The sequence below is a fragment of the Prionailurus bengalensis genome, chromosome F2, assembly GCF_016509475.1.
Source record: "Prionailurus bengalensis isolate Pbe53 chromosome F2, Fcat_Pben_1.1_paternal_pri, whole genome shotgun sequence".
In the NCBI taxonomy this organism is placed as follows: Eukaryota; Metazoa; Chordata; class Mammalia; order Carnivora; family Felidae; genus Prionailurus; species Prionailurus bengalensis.
Window position 1 is genome coordinate 72,808,373 of NC_057353.1, and position 20,164 is coordinate 72,828,536.

The following is a 20,164-nucleotide window of genomic DNA, read 5'->3' on the forward strand; positions in this document are numbered from 1 at the left end:
GACTGGCGAGCTGGCAGGGTTATATCCCACAACACAGGGGCCTATCCTCTGCTCTTTTCTTAGACTTCCTGTCTCTCTCTATGGGGCAGAATTGGTAAACTGAGCCAGGACCCTCCCTAACCCCCTTCCAGCTTGAGATCTGGCCGTCTCTTCCTGTCACCCTGCCCTACTCTGCTGGTCCCGATGTTTCCCCTGGTTGAGGTAGGATGCTGGGTGTGTAAGCGGCCAGCACAGCTCAACTTTAACCAGAGGGCAGGTCCCCCGGGGTCACTGTCGGCGGGGCCAGCGGCGAAGAAAGCGGTACTCCGACTCCGCGGCTGCTGTTGGGTGTGTGTGCGCGCGTGCACATATGTTGACAAAGACCCCCCCTTGACGACTATTCGTCAGGGCTCCTCCGAGCCCTCTTCGCAACTGGACCTCAACCTTGGCCTTTCATATCTGTCCTGTCCTCGCTGGGTCTGCCTAGAGCAGTTTGGGCAAGAATCCCGATAAGTCATCCCTGCCACCCTGGATACTGGATCGGGTTCTTCAGCCCCACCTTTGATGCCCCCTTCCTCAGCCTCCCGGCGATTTTCCATCCACTGGCCCCTCCCCCGCTCCTTGGTTGTAAATCCCCACTTGTCCTTCTATTCCTTTGGCGTTGACATCCATTTCTCTCCCCTGTGATTCCCTACGCCGTGATCTTGAATGAAGTCTTCCTTACCATTTAAAACATTTTTAAAGTTTATTTACTTATTTATTTATTTATTTATTTAGAATCCTAAGCAGGCTCCTCCTCCCTGTCGGCACAGAGCCCCATGTGGGGCTCGATCCCACGAACTGTGAGATCACAACTGAGCCGAAATCAAGAGTCCGATGCTCCGCCCGCGGAGCCACCCAGGCGCCCCTTTCTTACCATTTTAATAAGGGTCAGAATAATTCTCTCTTTAGTAGTGTGTGTTTGTGTAAGTCTGTGTAGAAAGAGCTTTCTCAGCTCACCCTTAAGGAGGAAGGGGAGAAGGAAAGGCAGGATTAGGACACCTCTGTGTCCTCAGCTCTAAGAGCAACATTTTGACAACGTTAACGTGTTCACATGATCCGACCGGGTCAGGCTGATCCACTGGAATGTAAGCGCCAGGCAGCGGTGGGGGACGGGGCTGTGTGTTTTGTTCGCCACTGTGTCCTCCCACCTAGAAGAGAAGGAATGTATATTGGAAGAAAGAATAACTCTATGCCCAGGGGCCAGCGCTGAGGGTGATGTGCCATATGGTTTGGGGGGGGCGGTCCCTGGTGTTTGGCAGTGTGGGATGATGTGTGGTGCCATCGGTCACGGAGTGACCTGAGAGTGAGCTGGACACGGTCCCCCCCTCCTGACTGGTACCGTGTAGTAAGAGGAAGTCATCGATTAAGCACGCGATAACGTGAAGTCTGGCAGTGCTGATGGGGCAAAGTATGGCAAACTTGGAGGCACGAGTGAGAACAGATGACCCTGTGTAGCGGGGGGACGGGGAAGGTGCCCCAGAGCAGTTACTTCTAAGGTGAGTCCTTGGGCCGTCCCAGCAGGCTGGGGGGAAGGAAGTGGTCTTTGTCTGCCTGGGGCATGGAAGGCGGCGGGCACGAGTTAGAGACATGGCTGGAGAGGGGTCAGGGACCAGGTCTGGAAGGGCTTTCCAGAGAGTTTGGGCTGTTTCCTGTCAGTGGGCACACCTGCATCCTGCTGGTTTGCATCTTCCCTCCTGTGTTCAGTTAGTGGTTCGTTCGTTCATTCATTTATTCATTCATTCAGCAGATGATCTGTGGCCACCGCATCAGCCACAGTGTTAGAAGGAAGAAAGTGACATGGTCCCAGTCTCGAGGACTTCACGTCTGATGGGGAAGCTTGAGGTGCTGTCACTTAGTTATTTGGGCTCCGCACCCCCTTCCTCCAATGCATCCCTTCCTATGTGAGGCCCGGATGCTGTTGGCCTTGACGTTGGCCAAGGTACTATTTTTCAGAGGTTGGATTCTCCGGAAGAGAGAGATCCCTTTTATTTAAGCAAGGGGGGACTCGGCGCATTGCATTTTGAACTATTAGTGTGAACTGTGACCTCATCTGTAATTAGCAGATGGGGAAGTCACAGGCAATTAGCAGCGCAGGGTGACAGCACCTGGACCGAGAGGCAGCGCAATGTGCTGTAGTGCGCGGTGGGGAGCTGGAAGGGACAGCCCCCACGTGCTGGTTGTCGCTGTCAACTTGGACCCACTGTCACCCTCCTGTAAGGTCTTCTCTCCATCACAGAGGAGCCAGGGAGTGCACCCTAGAATCACCTCCTCCACGGAGTCCTAGGTGACAGTTTTCTAAGGTGCACGGTGTTTGAGGGCTCTGGGGTCTGATCAAGGGAAAATAGGTGGCCATGTCGACTGTAGCTTGCTCAAGCTTTCTTCGGGCAACATGCTGATGGGTTTGCACTCCAGTTCACCCGGCCCCAAAGTCCACACACTTAACCACTAGATGACACGGTTTCACTGGATTCCAGGAGGGTGGGCTTAAAGTCAGACAGCTGTTATGGGAGAAAGGATTCACGGCAGGATCTTAACCAGGAGTGTGTGTGTGTGTGTGTGTGTGTGTGTGTGTGTGTGTTTGTGGTTGTGTTGGCAAGGGGTCAGGAGAAGGGAAGGCAGGTAGGTTGGAGAATCTTCTGGACGGGACTCAGCTGAGCTGGGGTTCCGGGAGCTGCTCTCAGGGCAGCAGGGGCAACAGGAAGCTAGAAGAGAAGACGAGTTCCTTCACAGAGGACTGGACTAGAAGCTCACGGGACATCCAGGTGGCCTTGCCTGGAGTCAGTGAGATGTTTGATTTCCCAGTTCAGGAGAGAGGAGCGGGCGTACCATCTAGGTGTGAGAATCACCAGCAGAGGTGTGGGTGATGTCATGGGAAGAAGTTCCGATGGATGGATAGGGGAAGCGTGGAGGGGGAGAAGGCAGCTTAGGATCGGGGAGTCAGACAACTGCTCTAAGAAGCTTGACTGAGGTCGGGGAGGTTGAAGTGACACCGTCAGGGACGGCGCTGGACGGCCAGGGGAGGCGAGGGTTCAGGAGGGAGGGAGCAGTGGCTGAATCAAACTCTTTGTCAAGGTCAAGCACCATGACTGTCTGTCCAGCTCGGACCTTTCCTCTGAACTCCACGCGCCCATGCAGGTGGGCAATAGACACCTCAACTTTACCTGCCCAGAAGCGAACCTGTGGCTCCCTCACCCAAACCCAGCTCCTTCTCCTGCACTCTGAATCTCAGCACCCTTCTAGTTCATCGGTCCTCAAAGCGTGGTTGTCCTGGCCCCGTCTCCTCCATAGCTCACATCCAATCCCTCATCGAGTATCATGAGCTCAGTGTGTACATATCCAGATATACCCAGAATCCGACCACTTCCTGCCCCCGCAGCTCCCAGCGTGGTGCAGGCACGTCCGCATCTCACGGGTTTTTGCACTGACCTCCTGACTCGTCACCCTGCTTCTGGCCTTTCCCTGTCACTCTAGCACAACACAGCAGACAGATGTCACTGCAAAAAAATACGTGACTCCTCTGCCCCAAACCGGTCTCATTTCACGGGTGGCCCATCTCGTTCGGAGGAAAGCCCTTAGTGTTGAGGGGACATCCAGGGACCAAAGGGTGTGGGTGTGCCAGTCTCTTTCCTGCCTGGCTGCTGAGAGATTTGTTTCAAAACTCAGTATTTGTCCAGCCCCCCACCTCCTCCCCCATGCCTTCACTAAAACCAGTTTAACAATCCCAAGTACGGTCATCTGAACAAAAGAGATGTATTCCTTTCAATCAAGAAGACGCATATTTCGGGGCACCTGGTTGGCTCAGCTGGTGAAGCGTCTGACTCTTGGTTTTGGCTCAGGCCATGATCTCACAGTTTGTGGGTTCGAGCCCTCTCTCATTGTGGAGCTTGCTTGGGATTCTCTCTCTCTCTCTCTCTCTCTCTCTCTCTCTATCTCTTTCTCTCTCCTCCCCTTCTCTCTCTCTCTCAAAATAAGTAAGTGAACTTAAAAAAAGATACTTCTTTCGGCAGGAACATGGTAAATGTCAAGGGATGTGATGTTTTCTACAGGAGGCTGGGGTTTCCCTGGCTATGTCTGCACACCCATCAGACGCCAGCCTGCAGCCCCCAGCTGCCACCAAGAGAGGGCATTTCTCTCCGAGACTGGTGCCCAAGGGAAGGTGTTCCAAAGGGTCCATTGCTGGGCGACTTCAATAGTTTCTTTTGGGGCTAGTTTGGTCATTTCTGCAGAACAGCAAGCTGTCACTCAGAAGAACCCTTGGTCAATTGCTCACCGCTTGCTCCGGGCATGTCATACAACTGTCTTTCCCGTTTTTAATAATCTCTACCCCGTGGGGACAGTGAAGGTGGCTAACGGTGGGACTTCAGGCGTTAAGAAAAGAGGTTGGCTGCTGGCATTTGTAATGATCATCAGCCTTATAAATGTGCATAGGAGGGAAGGAGTCAGGACAAGCAACAAGAAACGTTTTCCAAGCGATGGCATTTCCCTATTTTTCTTCTGTTGCTGAAATGTTTCTTTGGACTGGGCACCAGGGCCACATTCCTGGTTACAGAGGAGGGATGGGTGTCGTGGAACAGTCCTTCGGAATGCAGATGCCCAGTGTGTGTGTGTGTGTGTGTGTGTGTGTAAGCTTATGCGTACACAGACTGAGAAGGGGCCGAGTTTCGGGTTGGGGCCCAGCCGTGTGGGGCAGAGGTGGGTGTGGAGATGTGGGCACCAGAAGCGGAGTGAGGACGAGGGTCGTGGGGGCTGGCAGGCATCACAGGCTTCCAGGGGACCTCCAGCCAGCCTCACTCGGGCTCATGGGGCAAGGAGGACCTACGCGATGTTCAGGCCACAGCGTGGCCTTACTTGCAGTGAGCAAAGGAGAAGAGGTCAGAGCACCCATGTGGAGTCAAAGGTCACGAGACAGGAGTCCGGTTCTCTGCACTGGCTCCAATTCCGGTCCTGGTTGTTGAATCTTGACCAAACGTGTCCCCCTCTTTGGGCTTTCGTTTTCGTATATACAAAAATCGAGACTTCGGGCCACGTGTGATCTGTAAGCTCTTTTCAGCTTTCACGCTTTAGGTTTAGATAGAGCTTTTAAAACGTTCATTTTTACTGATTTTTATGAGCCTGGGTGTGCTGGAATATTGAGATAACAATCCCTCTCCCTGACAGTTGTTATGAAGGTCAACTGAAATCATTTTTGGAAATGGGCTTCACAAACTGTAAAGCACCCTGCAAATGTTAGTTCTCATTACCACGATCGTTAGGATAATGTCAAGACAGGAGTCAGTGAATTACGAAAGAACTATATTTGAGATTATTTCCAAACGGGAGCTGATGGCACTTGAGGCAAGCTGTCTGTTTTATAAAAGGGAAAGACAGGTGCATGGAGTCGACTGAGAACGCTTTGGATGCTCACGCAAAGAATGGCGATATTCTCTTCCTGGGGCCAGAGGGCAGGATGGTGGCCGGAGGTGTGTGGCTGATGGGCAATTAATAATTCAAATCGGCACAGGGTGCTATGCTTCAGGGCACCCGGCCCCCTGGTAACTCATCAATAAAATATTGGGTTCGGTTGTTTGGAGCCCACAGCTAATCTGAGAGGAGCACTCTCGCTTGGAAATGCTGGTTGGCACAGGGAAGCAGAGCGTCAGAAGAGCCTGCGGGTCTGGAATAAAAATGTCAGGGAAGGAAATGAATCTCCAACACCCTTTCTCTCACTGCCTCCGAAAGGGCAGCCTTGAAATCTGGGTCAGCAGTGGTTACTGCGGCCCTGGGAAGATTCGGCCCCGGCCGTGCACGGTGTCGAGCCGGCTCTCTCCGCAAGGTGTCTGCCCACCTCTGTTCCGGGAGGGCTCCAGACCCTCTGGCTCAGGGTGGGATCCCCAAGGTCCAGTGAAATCCTCTGCAGCTCTTCAGGTCAATCCACATGCTTTACTTTGGCTGAATTATACCTTTTTATCATTATTATTATTTATGAAAAATAAATTTATTATGCATTTTATTTATCATTTTTATTTTTAACATTTATTTATTTTTGAGAGACAGCATGAGCAGGGGAGGGGCAGAGAGAGAGGGAGACACAGAATCCGAAGCGGGCTCCAGGCTCTGAGCTGTCAGCACAGAGCCGGACAAGGGGCTCGAACTCATGGACTGTGAGATCATGACCTGGACTGTGAAGTTGGATGCTTCACCGACTGAGCCACCCAGGCGGCCTTCATTGTTTTCATTATAAAGTAACGTACACTCCTTAAAGCAAATTTTGTAAATGTAGACAAAGAAACAAGGCTTAAAGACAAGGGGGAGTGACCAATGCCCATTATTTCAGAACAACCTTCATGTGTGATGTCAATGAGAAGCTATGCTGGGGTGTGGCAGAGGGCCAGGCTGCTGGGTGACGAGACACTCGGTCGCTTGCCATCCGTACGGCAGCCTTATGAGGCATTGTGGGTGGACAACCATTTATCGACACTTCAAATTCCACAACGTTCTAAGCGCTGACGTTTGTTTTCTAAGGAATCTGGGGGCAAAACGCGACCTGCAATGGGTCCCAGCTTCCTCGTCTGTGACATGGTGATGACAGCGCAGTACTCACTTCCAACTGAAGGAGGGAGGCAGTGGAACTGGTGGGGGAGCATTTCTGACCTCCAGGTGATCCGCCTGACTTTACAGGAGGGCAGAATGCGAGGCAGCCGGGGCTCAGACCCAGCCCTTGGAGGAATAACTTACCTCTTCCCTAAGAGGGGCTGTGCTCATCTCTGGGGAAGGCGTGCATCACCCACACAGGCTGATAAATGCAGTTGGGGGGCGCGACAAAAGATGTCATCACTGTCCAGCATACACAGCTGTTGAGAAAGCCCGTCTATTGGGCCTGAACGTCTGTAGACTAAGCCAGGCCCTGTTCTGTGTTTCTCTCTGTATTTCACCATTTGGGGCACTGTTTCCTTGGCCAGAGTTTTTACAGTTGGCATTCCTAAGATCAAATCCAAAATTTCACAAGCAGAATTCAGTGGGGGTGGGGGGGAAACATGAGGTTGGAGCCCCTGGCTGGAACAGGATGCCAGGTTTGTTTCGGAGTTAAGAGCAGGTTCCCAGAAATCACTTGACATTTGAAGTTCTTTTCGTAAATGAGATGAACAGACCAAAAAAGTAGGCAAACAGAAAACAGCTCTCTCATTTCAAGAAGACTGTCTTTCTTCACCACCCCCTCCAGCCTTGCACAAGGCCCGAGAAGCGGTGTGCCTCTTAGCTACGTCAACCACAGGCCAGTCTCCCGGTTCTGTCTCTGCAGACCCGCTGGGGCCACGGAATGGGCTGACCCGGGGGCAGGGACCCAACGCTTTGGGGCCAGAAAAAATTGGAGCAGAGTTCAGATGTCCACTGGGTAGGGTTCTTGATAATTCAATGAGGATTCTTGGCACCATTGTGCCTCCTTGCTCCTCTGTTTATTTATTTTCGGGTTTTTATTTATTTGGAGAGAGAGAGAGAGAGAGAGAGCATACATGTACAAGTGGGGGAGGGGCAGAGAAAGAGGGAGAAAGAGAGAATCCCAAGCAGGTTCTGCACGGTCAGCACAGAGCCCGACTCAGGGATCGAACCCACAAACCGTGAGATCATGACCTGAGCCGAAACCAAGAGTCAGACACCTCGCCCGCTGAGCCACCCAGGTGCCTCTGCTCCTCTGTTTAATGGAGCCCTGAAGGAAGCCACGTGTCCCATCCACCCCCCCCACCCCCCCATCCCCTCCATGAAGCCTAATTCACTTTAGGGCTCGTCCTCACTGAGTCAGCGACAGGTTCTGGGTGGAGTTTCACCCCCGAAGTGGCAGCACCCAGGAGCCTGGGTCTGGCTTCTTGCCTCCACCTTTGGTTCCTGCCCAGTTATCTTGCTTAGGATGACATTCTTCTAGTCCGGGGACTGGGTCCTGAGTCCCAGCTCAGAGCTTGGGGACAACATCTGTGCTGGGGAAACTCTTTCCCCGGGACTGGATCCATCTCACCTGTCCGCTGCATGCCGCCCATAGAATCTAGAAGGATCCTGCCCTCCGGATCAGACCAAAGCTTGATGGCCCGCATCAAGTCTTCTCTGTCTTTGGGAGACAGTGCTGTCACAGCCTGACTGCCGTCGCCGAGGCCAGCCTCTTTGCCGGGATATTCGCCGCAGCCCCAGACCCCCAGCTTCCCTCCTCTTCTCTGCGGCTCCAAGTCTCAGCACCCCCTGGGCTTTACTTTGTTTCAGTGTCTTCAGAAACTCGCCTGAATAAACCAGGAGGCTTCCTCTGCGTCTGTGAAGACAATGATGAACCCTGGCATCAGAAGGACTTCACAGTTCACCTGATGCCGTCTTCTCATTCCGTTGGGACCTCAGGTAGTTCTCGGGTAGGTGTATAGTTTCTGAGAGCAAAGGCCATTACCCACATGGCTCAAAGTTCAAGGGCCCCCCCGCCTCTGTGCGTCGTGCTTCTCTGGAGACCGTAGTCTCTCTCCTACCTGGGGAGGGGGTCTCGCCTGAAATATTCTGGGGAGGTACTTCCTTGAAAGCGTGTCCACTGGAGGTACGTTTCTTCTAAATGGCTGTTGTTAAGAGTGCAAGAGTTTCGAGAATGGTCGGGATTTCATCCTTCTCCTTCCATCGCTTAAACCTCGTACGTGCCTCCGACACAGAACTTACCAGAGCAGCTCCGCGTTGGCAAAGATGGACTTAGACGAGTGTCGATTCTTACGGAAGAGATTATGCTCCTCGCTGTGTTTCATTTTACTCTTAGTAGTGAACACAGGGAGACCCCGTTCCCTAACTTCCCCTGGAGTGAGGGGGGCCAGTGACGGAGCTCGGGCTGGTGACGGCACTAATGTGCCACTTCCAGGCCAGGTACCTAAGATCTTCTGAGTGACGCTCCTTCCTTCCTGTCTTCTCCTCAGCAGGCTGGACACAGAGGATCAAGCAGAAAGCTCTACGTCCTGAGAGGAAGGAGGTTAAGCCCCGACATCATTGTATGGAGCCCCCACCGCCCTCCGCCCCACGCCCCATAGGACATGAATGACAGAAATCTCATCGTGTTTTCGCCACTGACATGGGAGTGATTCTCCATACCGGTCAGCCTTGGCTGACCCATATGGTTCTGATCTCGGTTCTACAATTAATTATACGGTCTGGGGAAAATCCTTTACTTTTCTGAGCTTTCTCATCTGCATGAAACTTTGCTGGTAGTCTTTGTGGTCACAGGAGAAGATCTCAGGAGGCAGTCTTTCCGGGGGAGAGTGAACCCGCCTGCAACAGCTTCCCCACCCACTGCCTTTGGAGCTGGTCCTCCGACAGATCACGTGGGTTTGATCCCACCTCGGGGCCTTTGCCCTTGCCGTTCCTTCCCATGGGGCCACTCTCCTCCCAAGGTGCTTCGTTCTCATTGTTTAGGGCTAATCTTCAACGGGAAGTCCTCAAAGAGGCCTTCCTTGTAGATCCCAGTTACACGGCATCCCCGACCTCCAATTCTCTATCCCCATCGTCCTCCCCAATTTTCTCTGCGGCATCTACCCCTATCTGGAAGTAGATTGCTTATGTATTGGTTTAGAGGAACGTTATAGATTATCCCCACGCTGACTTCTAGTTCTGCGAGGGCCAGACTTTTGCCAGGATTTCTCTGGAGCTTAGGAAAGTACAGGCACAGTTCAATACACGCTGGCTGAGGGCATGCACACAGTACTGAGGGTCGCGTGAGGTCATTACGTAAAGGGTCTGGCACCGGGTCCTGCGCGTGACAAGAGCTCGACAGGGGCGCCTGGGTGGCTTAGTCGGTTGAGCGTCCAACTTCAGCGCAGGTCATGATCGCGCGATTTGTGAGTTCGAGCCCCACGGTGGTCTCGCTGGTGTCAGCCTGGCTGGGTAGACCCTGCTTTGGATCCTCTGTTCCCCCCTCTCTCTGCCCCTCTCCCACTTATGCTCTCTCTCTCCCCCCAATAAATAAAACATGAAAAAGTAATAAGGGGCACTTGTGTCGGGTGTCCGCTTACACGTTCCTCTTTCATACTCAGTTGTGAGCCTTTCAAGGTCAAGGGAGCAGGTCTTATTTATCTGTGCTTCCCAAAGAACCTCGCGCATTCGAGGTGATCGATAAATGTCTCTGATTTGAGGAGAAGCTCAAATCCTGTCTTCAGTCTAGTGTATCCCAAGACCAATGAAACCATCCTTGTTCTAAAAAAAATTAAACCTTTTTATTAGTATATTTATTTTATATATAAAAGAAATACAAAAAAAGGAAACACAAAGAAAATGCTCTCATGGCAAATCGGACTTGTCGGCGCCCTCAGCCTGGGCCCCGGGCTCTGGCCCACTGGGTGTCAGCAAAGTCCGCCGGTTGTAGTGGCCCTTGATGATCCCTGTGTTGATGTTCTCATTGAGCAACTGCTTCTGCCTTTGCCTGTTGAGGGACTGGACAAGGCCCAGGACGACCGCGGCCAGTGAGTACTGCCCGGGCAGTCTTCTCGGGGGCAGGATGAACGGGTTGGGTTGGACTCTTCCCAGGAGAAAGTACGTTTTGATTTTCCCTTCCTGCTCACTGATGCCCTTCACATAGATCTCCCCTCGGTAGTCGAAGGCAAAGCCCTGGTCCTTCAGGATGAGATAGGTCTCCTCGGGGACTTGGATCCTGCCGCTGACCCCTGTGCTGTCCATTCGGCTCGCCAGGTTCACAGTTTTGCCCCAAATGTCATATTGTGGCTTCTTAGCGCCGATGACCCCAGCTACCACGGAGCCGTGACTGATGCCTGCGAGCGAGCAAAGGAGCGAGAGGTAAGAGAAGAGGGACGTCACCGAGGTGGCCGCACCCCTGCCTGGGACAGTGAGCAGGGAAGGTACGGTCTCTGTGGATAAACTGCGGGGCCCAGATCCCGCCTCGGCCACTCACTGGGCGAGCTGCCCGGGTCAGTTACTCAGCCTGGGTGGACCTCACTTTCCCCACGTGCCGAGCGGAAGGAAGATGGAATGAGATAATGGGAGGAAAGCCTTGGCCTGCTGCCTGACTACGAGGGACTGCTCCCGAGCAAATTAGGAGAATTTTCACCAGGACGCTGACGTAGCCCGTGGGACCGATGGAGCACTGTGCCACGAGTCAGGACGCTGGGGTCTCCTCCAGCCTCCGCTGTTGCAGTGTTCTGAGAGCCCGGGTAGACCTTTGCCTTCTCTGTTTTAGTCCAGGGCCTGAGCGTCATTCCCTTGGTCCGTGGCACAAGCCTCCCAACGGGCCTCCCTGCCTCCTCCCTTGTCCTCCAGCGGACCAGCCCCCACGCCTGCCACCAGAGCAAGAGGGCTCTGGCTGGTGCGCATCTGGCCAAGTTCCAACCGCTTCAACACCTGCCACGGCCCCTCTTGCCTGTAGGATGAAGCCCAGGCCCCTTGGGATCACAGCCAAGGGCTTCTCGAATCTGGCTCGTCCTGCTTTGTCAGCCTCCTTCACCGCCAGCCTCTCCTTCACCTTTGTGTCCGTACTGACCCGCTGGAGTCCCCCCTCACCTGCCGGCCATCGCCCACCTCTGTGCCTTTGTCCCTGCCTTTCTTTCTGCTGGGACTATCATTTCTGCCCAACCCCCACATCTTATTTGGCAAATGCCTTTTAAGACATCTTCGACGCCTCCTCCTTTACGAGACGTAGACTTCTCTGCCAGGAATAATAGCGTTTCACCAAACACGTTGGTGAGCACGTAGGTCTCCTTCTATTGGACTTTGAATTTCTCGTGTATTCTACTAAATTGACTAGACACCTGCTAGGTACCAGCACTGTTCCAGGCACCGGGGCAATGGGTGGGAAAGAAAAGAGACGAGAGCCCCAACCCTCATGGGGCTTACCTTCACCCGGAGAGAAGGAAATATCAAAACAAGTAATACCATATCAATGAATAATGGAGGCTAGAACGAAAACCCGGTCAGGTTAAAGGAAGAGAGAGGTGGGAGGGGGCATTTTGGAGGAAGGTGGCTAGGGAAGGGCCTTTCTGAGCAGCCATCTGAAGAATGTGGTGGGACAAGCCATGCAGGTGTCTGGGTTAGATCATTCTAGGCGGAGGGAAGTACAACCCCTCCCTGCCCCATACAAAATAAACAGAAATCAGAGAAGCAGACCCTACGGAATGTGTGGGCATCACAGTGATGGGGCTCCCTCCACGCCTTGCGGAGCCCCTCACAGGCGTCACCCCGTCTGATCTCTCGTTACTGCTACGAGGCAGGCAGGGGTGGGGGTAATAACATCACGCCCAGCTTGCACACGAGGAAACTGACCTTCAGAGGGTTGGAATGATGGGCCCAACTTCACAGAGGTGGCCACAGCTGACCCCAGACACAGACAGAGGTGCCTCGTGAAATGGGAAAATAATCCTCTAACCTCTGATCTATGCCAGCACTGTGAGATTTCACACCAAGGGTCGACCCTGACCCCAGCGACATCTCCCGCCTTTGTTCAGGGTTAAAGTTCTGGTTTTTAGTCCTGGTTCCGTTGTGTGGTCAAAGGATTTCAGCAAGGACACGTAGGGTCAGTGGAAGATGCGGGAACAAGCCTTGAACATCCCATCCATAGACCAAAAACATAAAATAGAGCTTTTATATAGGAACAAAGATCTGACAAGTCAGATACTGGTATTTCTTGACTGTTTTTTTCTTGAAAGCTGGTGAGGGAGAGCCAAGTAAGTAAAACGGCCTGAAGGCCAGAGGGGATGTAAAATACGAAGACTGTGGCAAAGGCCGTCTTAGGCCGCAGCCCGGCAGCCAGACGTCCCTGGTCCGTCCGGAAGTCCTGGGGCTGCCTCCAGGGTGTCCGCTTGGCTGTGTGATCGGAAGCTATCACCCCCCTTCTCTGGGCCTGAGTTTACGGCTTTCAGACCACGCTGTAGGGGGGCCTTCGAGAAGCAGCAGAGATGCCAAAGAAGTTGGCGAGTTATACAAAGTATAAAGGGTCACTGTTCACCGGGCTGTGGTTTCTGCTGCATTGCTGTGCTGCACAAGGGGGTCTCTGAGCACAAGGAAGGGTGAGCTGTGTGGCCAAGTGAGGAGCTAGGAGCCTCTCTGCCGTCCCTGCACACCACAGTATGTGACATCTTTGGGAGCGCAATCCTGCTTTTGCTTCAAGCCATATCCAGAAGGACTGCAGACCAACACACTGACCGAGGACATGGGACAGAGTGAATGAGCGAGGACTCAGCTCCCTCCCTCAGCAGGGTGTTGTGCGGGTGGGGCACTGCACAAGCGAGCTGGAGGAAAGGTGGCTATGGTGTAGGGCCTGCTGTGTATGCCTGCACCCAGGCCAGCAGCCTTCCCTGGCTTCCAGCACCCGGAGCAAGAGGAAGCCTAGACAGGCCTGAGCTGACGCTGTCCCCGTCCCTGGCCTTGGCGAGGTCACACTAAGCCTGCTGCGTGTTGTAGGAGAAAGCTCCCCATGGCCCAGGGTGCCCAGGGCATGGGGCAGGGAGTGGGGGAGGGGTCTGATGGAGCCAGGCCAGGGAGCTGGGGGGGGGGGGGGGGGGGAGGGAGGGGGCCACACCTCCAGCTGCTACTCACCAATCCGGAGTTCAAAATTGTTGAAGGAATGTTTGTTGATCTCCTGTATGCTTTCGGTCAGGGCGAGGGAGAAGTCGGCCAGGGCACACAGATGTCCCCACTTGTCTTCACATTGCTGGAGCACAAGTAAGAGGAGAACTCACTCACTGTGGTGAACGTGGACCTTTCTGCAGCAGAGGGGAGCCCCGCGCTACGTCCTAACCCACCTGCGCCTCCCTGGGATGAAGACGGCCAGGTGTGGGAGCCCCCGAACACCCCCGTCGGCAGTGTCCCCGAACACAGGATGGCAGGAGATTTGCTTAACTCAGTGTAATGTGTGCGGCTTATCAGATTCTCTTCTCCACGTCGACACTTGTGTATTCAGGCGGCCAGTGAACTGTGCTCACTGGTGCGTGTGTGTGCGTGTTTATGTTTGCATGTGTCGTGTTTCCATCTAGGAAACGTGTACTTCCTTTCAAGTACTCACACTGTCTGTTCAAGGGATGTTTCACATTTGCTTCGACATTTGGTCACGGACCTTGAGGGGGGTGCGGAGTAAGCCTCTGTGCCTCTCTGAACCTCCGTCTCCTCACCTGTAAGATGGGGATCAGCATCCTTGCCCCGCCTACCTCCCTACCTCCCGGGGATTGAATGAGATTGTGCATGCGAAAGAACTTGGTACCCCTCCAGAGCAGAGGTTGGCAAGTAGTTTCGGTAATGGATTAGAGAGCAAACGTTTTGGGCCTCCTCAGGGCTACTCAGAACTGCCATTTTAGCTTGAAAGGAGCCGAAGAGAAAATATATGTAATGTGTGTGTGCGTGTGTGTGTGTGTGTGTGGTTGTGTTCCAATAAAATTGTATTTACAGAAACAGATGATGGGTCAGGTTTGGCAGGCAGGATGTACTTTGTGGACCCCTGCTCTCAAGTGCCATGCACAGGTAACCGATTACTAGAATGGTTCTCTTCCCAGATAGTTACTCTTGGAATGTTTCTAGATGTTTAGCTGGAAAGTAAACAAAGGAAGGATGAGAAGAAGGGATGAGGATTCCTTCTTCCCAGGAACTTAGACTCATATGCACGTAGCATTTATTGAGCACCTACTGGGTGTATTGAGCACCTACTGGGTGTAGAGAGCGTAATGCTGTTGCGCCCACTAATGCTGCAAGGTAAGTGCTAGTGTTCTCACTTAACGCTGGTGCCCGACACGGGGCCCTCAAAAGAACAGAAGCTATTATCGTTCTTAAGTCCTACTTACACAAGTAAGAACAAGAAAACAGGCTGGTATTGGGGATTTGGTGACACTCACAATTAAATCATAATCAGGGTATTTCTCGGCCAGGGTATTTTGTCCATCAAGTCAACAATGACGTTCAGCATGGAGCCTAGAGGTTTCTGGGTCATAGAGGCATCATTGCATCCAATAGACCCTCATTCCCTCGGGAGCAAATGTACGTCACACGACTAGAATATCCAGTTCATCAGATTTCCTCCCTACCGGTCCCCAGGCAGCCTGGTGACAATGGCCTCTCTGTCTTCAGTGACCCGACAAGAGTGAGACCCCTGCCATATGGTGCAGCTGAATGCAAGGTGTTCCTTTACCTGTTTTTCAGGTGACAGGCCCGACACGGCCATGTAGGTGCTGCCGATGGTCTTAATCTTTTCAATGTCCTGAAACCGGTCTTCGCCTAGCAGCTGAAATAGATCCAAGCCACCACGTTAGCTCTGGTGTTTATTCTTCCAGAAGACAGGGGCTTCCTGAAACAGGCTCCCGGCTCACACAAAAGATGACCTCTGCCTGGTTTAGCAGCCTTGAGGACGCTACCTTTCTCCCTGTGGATCATGCATTTGGGCAGTCAACATGTTTACTGAGCACCCGGCAAGTGGCAGGTGCCGGGATGGGTGTGACCAGACACCCTTTAAGGAGTAGATCGGTTTCGATGAATCTTTGAAACGAACGCTTACTTTATTCCTTCAAAGAAGAAATCCCAACTGTTCCCCAGAGCATCAACAAATTTTGGCTACACCTTCCACATGGATTTGGGAGTCTTAACTCTTGTCTGTCAGCATCCTGGCCTGAGCCACTGTTGGCTTCCACCCGGTGGTTGTATCAGAATAATGTACCTGCTTGCTCTCTGCCTCACCCCCCCTACCCCTAGCATGGCAGCCAGAGTGATCCCATTCGAGGGGAAGTCAGATCATGTCCTCACTCTGTGCAAAACCTTCCTGTGGCTTCCCATTCCACTGCCTGCAGAAGATGTCCAGGTCCTAATTCTTGGAACCCGTGGGTATCTTACCTTCCAGAGCAGAAAGGACTTTGCAGATGTGATGAAGTTAACGATCCTGAGGTGGGGAGATTCCCTAGACTAGCTGGGTGCCCTCCAAGTAATCGTAAACGTCCTCATAAGTGAAAGGAGGAGGCGGGAAAGTTGGAGAAGGCAATGTGATATCAGGCAGGAGCGGAAGTCACAGCAGGGTGACCACGGGCTCTAAAGACAGGGGAAGGAGCCACCAGCCAAGAAATGCAGGTGGCCTTTAGTAGCCAGAATGAAACAGAGTTTCCCCTAGAGCCTCCAGAAGGAACACAGCCGCGCTGACACCTTGATTTAACCCTGTGACATCCATTTTGGGCTTCTGACCTCCAAACTGTAACATCGTAAATTTCTGTTGTCTTGAGTCACTAAATTTGCGGTGGTTTGTTACAGCAGCGGAAGTAAACTAATACAGGAACTATCCACTGAGCTTCTGCAAGTCTCATGAATAGGACAGGAGGTCCCAGCCATCCGAGGGCTGACAGCCCAGGCAGGGTGTGTGTGTGTGACACGTTAAATAAACCATCACACAAAACATGCCCTGCCTCAATTCTAGTAAAGTACATGATGGAAACATACAGGATGTGGGAACAAGGAGAGAGGAGCATTTTGATGAAATCTGGAGGGGCTGGGAAGGCTCCCCTGAGCAAGTGACTTCTAGCTTCACTTCTAAAGAGTGAGGAAGGGTGTTTTAGTGGTGGGTGCATGGGTTTGGGTGCTGGGAGGCTGGGGGGCGCGGAAAGGGTTGGGAGGGGCATCCGGACAGAGGGGACGACACGAATGAGGCCTGGAGGTTGGGGAAGATGCGTGGTAGGTTCAAGGAAGTCAGCAGAGGGCTGTGGTTATTTTTCCCATCTTAGAGAAAGTCTTCTGGGACACCACATTTCTTTCCACCTGTCTCCTTCCTTTCGCTGTAAAAATTTGCAGAGTTCTCTCTACTCACTGCCTCCAACTTCTTCCCCATCATTTCTAAATCCCCCAGAACCACCTTGACACCGACACTGCTCTTGTCCAGGCCTCCGACAACCCCTCCCATTGTCTGGCCTCACTTGGCCCACTGTCCTAGATTCCTAAATGCATGTGTCCTTGACCGTCAGACTCTTCTGCACAAAACTGCTATGTGACATCCCCATTACAGTCCTCAAAGGCATCGCCAACCTGCCATTCCCAAAGCTACACCCTTGGTCCTCTCTACCCACCTGCCACCTTGATTAATGGCATCTCCACTGTTCCAGTTGTTCTGGGTAAAAACATCATAACCCACATCTGATCTTTCAGAAAATCCTTAGCCCCATCTTCAAAGCTATCCAGATTCTGTGTCTCACTACCTCCGCAGAAAAGGTAGGTTCGAAACTCAAACCTCCTTGGCTCCCAGGGCTAAGTTCTAGCCTCCTCTTCCTCCACGTGGGTGGGTATCTACATGTAACGTCTGCTTTTCCAACTCTCTGCCTCCCTTAAAGACTGTGATGTCCTTCGGGGCTCATGCCGTGCTGGGGCTGGGCAGACAGGTGGGCCGGACCAAGAAGAGAAGATGGGTTTTCCATATGCATCTTGCTACAGGCATCCTGTCAAAATGATTCTGGAGCTAAGAAAACATGAAAAATTCCAGCTGGAGAGAAATTCTTCAGAGAAACAAGGGAAACACAGGCAGGTGCTTTTGAGATTTGCTTGGGGGGGGGGCGTGTGTGCGTGCGCGTGCGTGCGTGTGTGTTTGTGTTGCCTGATTCACAGCTGAGGCAGCCTTTGTTGGTTATTTTTGTTCCGTGAGCCATTGAGTGAAGCCCCTCTTGTGCCCTGGCTGAGATCGCACAAACCGCGTCCAGGGAAGGCTGAGTGTCCTCAGCCTGGGATCATGTCTGACACTTGCCCTCAGACACTACACTGACGTTTGGGCTCAGCCTCCCGTTAAAGTGTTAGCTCGGGATCTAAGGCATGTCTTTGGTGGCCCACCTCTGTCCTTCTGCCTCCGTACAGCTGCATTTCCCCAGCTTTCTGCGGGGAGGGGGGGGACTCTTCCTCTCTGCTCTTGGAAGTACCTGGCCAAGGGCCAATTTCAGGCCCAGGCATTGCTGCCTCCTCTCAGAAGTGGATCAGAAGGCAGCAAGCGGCTTCATTATTCTCATTTAGTGTCCATGCAGCAAATCGATCCACCATAGAGCTAAAAGCGTCTGGGGGCATAACGCGGTTCCTAATCAGCCCCTTTATTAATTCACTAGTCCGCACGGAGTGCTGAAACGTGGGAGCGCCCTTCAGCCTTCGAGGAAGCAGGGGCCCTGGGGTGAGGAGTCTCGAACCCAGTCTTGGCGCATGTGCTCCGTGCGGTGTTCTGCTTTCCTCGAGCCCGGAGGGAATTTTGCAGGCTCTCAGGTTCCCGTGGTGGTTTTATCAGCCGGAGCAGCAGTGTTACTAAAGTCAGCACCAGGGCATCTGGCTGGAGCTTCGCCAGGGCAGAATGCAGAGGGTCTCTCCTGACACAGAAGGCACGTGCGGGTGGCCCGAGGGGTTGGCAAACCAGAGAATGCTCCTGCTGACCACATGCTCTTCCCTCTTCCTCCTCCTCTGTGCCGTCTCTTCTTTCCGTTTCTCCTTCTCTGCTCTGCTCTCCTATCTTTCTTCTCTCACCTCCCTGCCAGCTCCTCCTCCCTCTCCTCCTCCTCCTGCTCTAAAGCCCAGCTCCTGGACCAATCCCACCCCCACCCCCTTCTCCTAGGCTCCCCAACCTCCCTCTGCAAAAACACGCCACTACCACTAGGGGCGCTGTCTGCTCTTCCTAAGACTCCTGGGGTCTACAAACTGGCGTAGTTGAAATTTACGCATTGCAATTGAAAAACTTGCTTCTGAGCACTTTGGAGGGATGGGGGGTGCTACAGCGTTTAAAATAAAACAAAGCCTGATGGCTCAACCTTCGGTCAGATTATTTTTAATACAGCTATTTTAACTTCTTTTTTTTAATTTGAAGATATGTTTTGGATTGCCCTAGTTTCTTTTCACCTTGCTATTTGTCTGCTGATTTTTGTCCCCCATTAATTAATTAATTGATTGGTTGATCCCATTAGCAAATACTTGGTAAGCATCTGTTACGAACATCTCTTATGTTCTACGCACAGCACCAGCCCCTGAGGACTTAACAGGATACATAAGAATATAATTCCTATCTTCATGAGCTTATGGCCTGTCAAAAAGAGCTGGAATAAAGATACTGTTACCATGGAATCACCCTCTACTCTCCACAATGCCAGGCCCTCTGGATGAGTACACTTACTTCCCATGTAAAGGTGACTCAATCATCTTGTCCCTCCCTAGACTGGGAAGCCATGCGAAGCAAAAAGGGACCGTGTCTTATTTATCTTGATCCCCATTCCCATCCCTAGGACAACCAAAATGGCCCTTGTTGCCTTTTTGGCTGCAAAACTGGAACCATGAGAGGCCAGTTAATGGTTAAACACCCAAACAGTATGGCGGACCTGGGTGGAAATGTTGGCTGGGCCAATTGGTGGTGGCAAAGCCTGGGCTCTCTTGCTGTCTCTCAGCCTCGGTTTTGCTTATTTGTGAACCGAAGGCTAATAATTCTCCCCCTGTGGGTTTTGTTGAGGGGTAAGTGAGTGTTATGTCTTGAGCTTGTTTTGCATTTGTGGCAACACGTGGTAAACATTTATATTAATAAGATGGGTCTCTGCCCCCAAACTAAGTGGCTGGTGGGGGAGGCAGATTTGCACACTGAAGGGTTTCAGGCTCTCTGAGGGCAGGTTCCAGAGTATACGTTTTTCATCGAAAAAAGAGCAACGACATTTAGCTGGGTAGGAGGGGGATGAGAAGAGGCGTCACAAGTAGAGATGATGTCTGAATTGACTGTTCAGGGAGTGTTACGTGTTCTGCTGCCCGTGGAGTTGAGGGAGAGAGGACAGGGTATAGTGACAATGGCATAACTTCTGGGCACAAAGGGCAGTGTGTGAACAGCCAGGTGGGTGTAAGCGCTTGTAAGTAGCTGGATGGTGCTTGGGTGGCGGGGGGGGGGGGGAGGGCAGGTGGCACGCAGTGGGAGGTAAAGCTGGAGAGAGTACAGGACCAGCGAGTTCAAAGCAAGTGCAGAGCCTCAGGTGACCTGACAAGGCGCTGGAAAAGGGGAGGCACTGATGGGCTTCAAGTTTCAAAGGGATGTGAAAAGATAGTCTTGCTTTTGGTGACTGCTGAGGTGAGATACAGGAGGGGGCAGCTAGAGAATGGCTGCAGTCATCCAGGGGACAAGATGGCGGAAAGCAAGGATAGGGCAGCAATGGTAGTGAGGAAGGGGCAGACCAAAGAGCCATCAAAAAGGAACCCACGTGGCTCAGTA

The 20,164-nt window shown here is 52.6% G+C and overlaps 1 protein-coding gene across 3 annotated transcripts in view; it reads right to left on the reverse strand.

Moving 5' to 3' along the window:
- Positions 1 to 10,195: 10,195 nt before the first annotated feature.
- The window catches only part of ADCY8 (adenylate cyclase 8), a 220,960-nt gene continuing 210,991 nt past the window's right edge, over positions 10,196 to 20,164 (reverse strand). For all 3 annotated transcript variants that reach the window (XM_043601776.1, XM_043601775.1, XM_043601774.1), the window contains 3 exons: positions 15,122 to 15,214; positions 13,543 to 13,657; positions 10,196 to 10,766 (listed from right to left, as the gene is read on the reverse strand). In XM_043601776.1, coding sequence (XP_043457711.1) covers positions 10,279 to 10,766; positions 13,543 to 13,657; positions 15,122 to 15,214 — 696 coding nt within the window. In that variant the 3' untranslated portion in view covers positions 10,196 to 10,278. The remainder of the gene's footprint in view (positions 10,767 to 13,542; positions 13,658 to 15,121; positions 15,215 to 20,164) is intronic.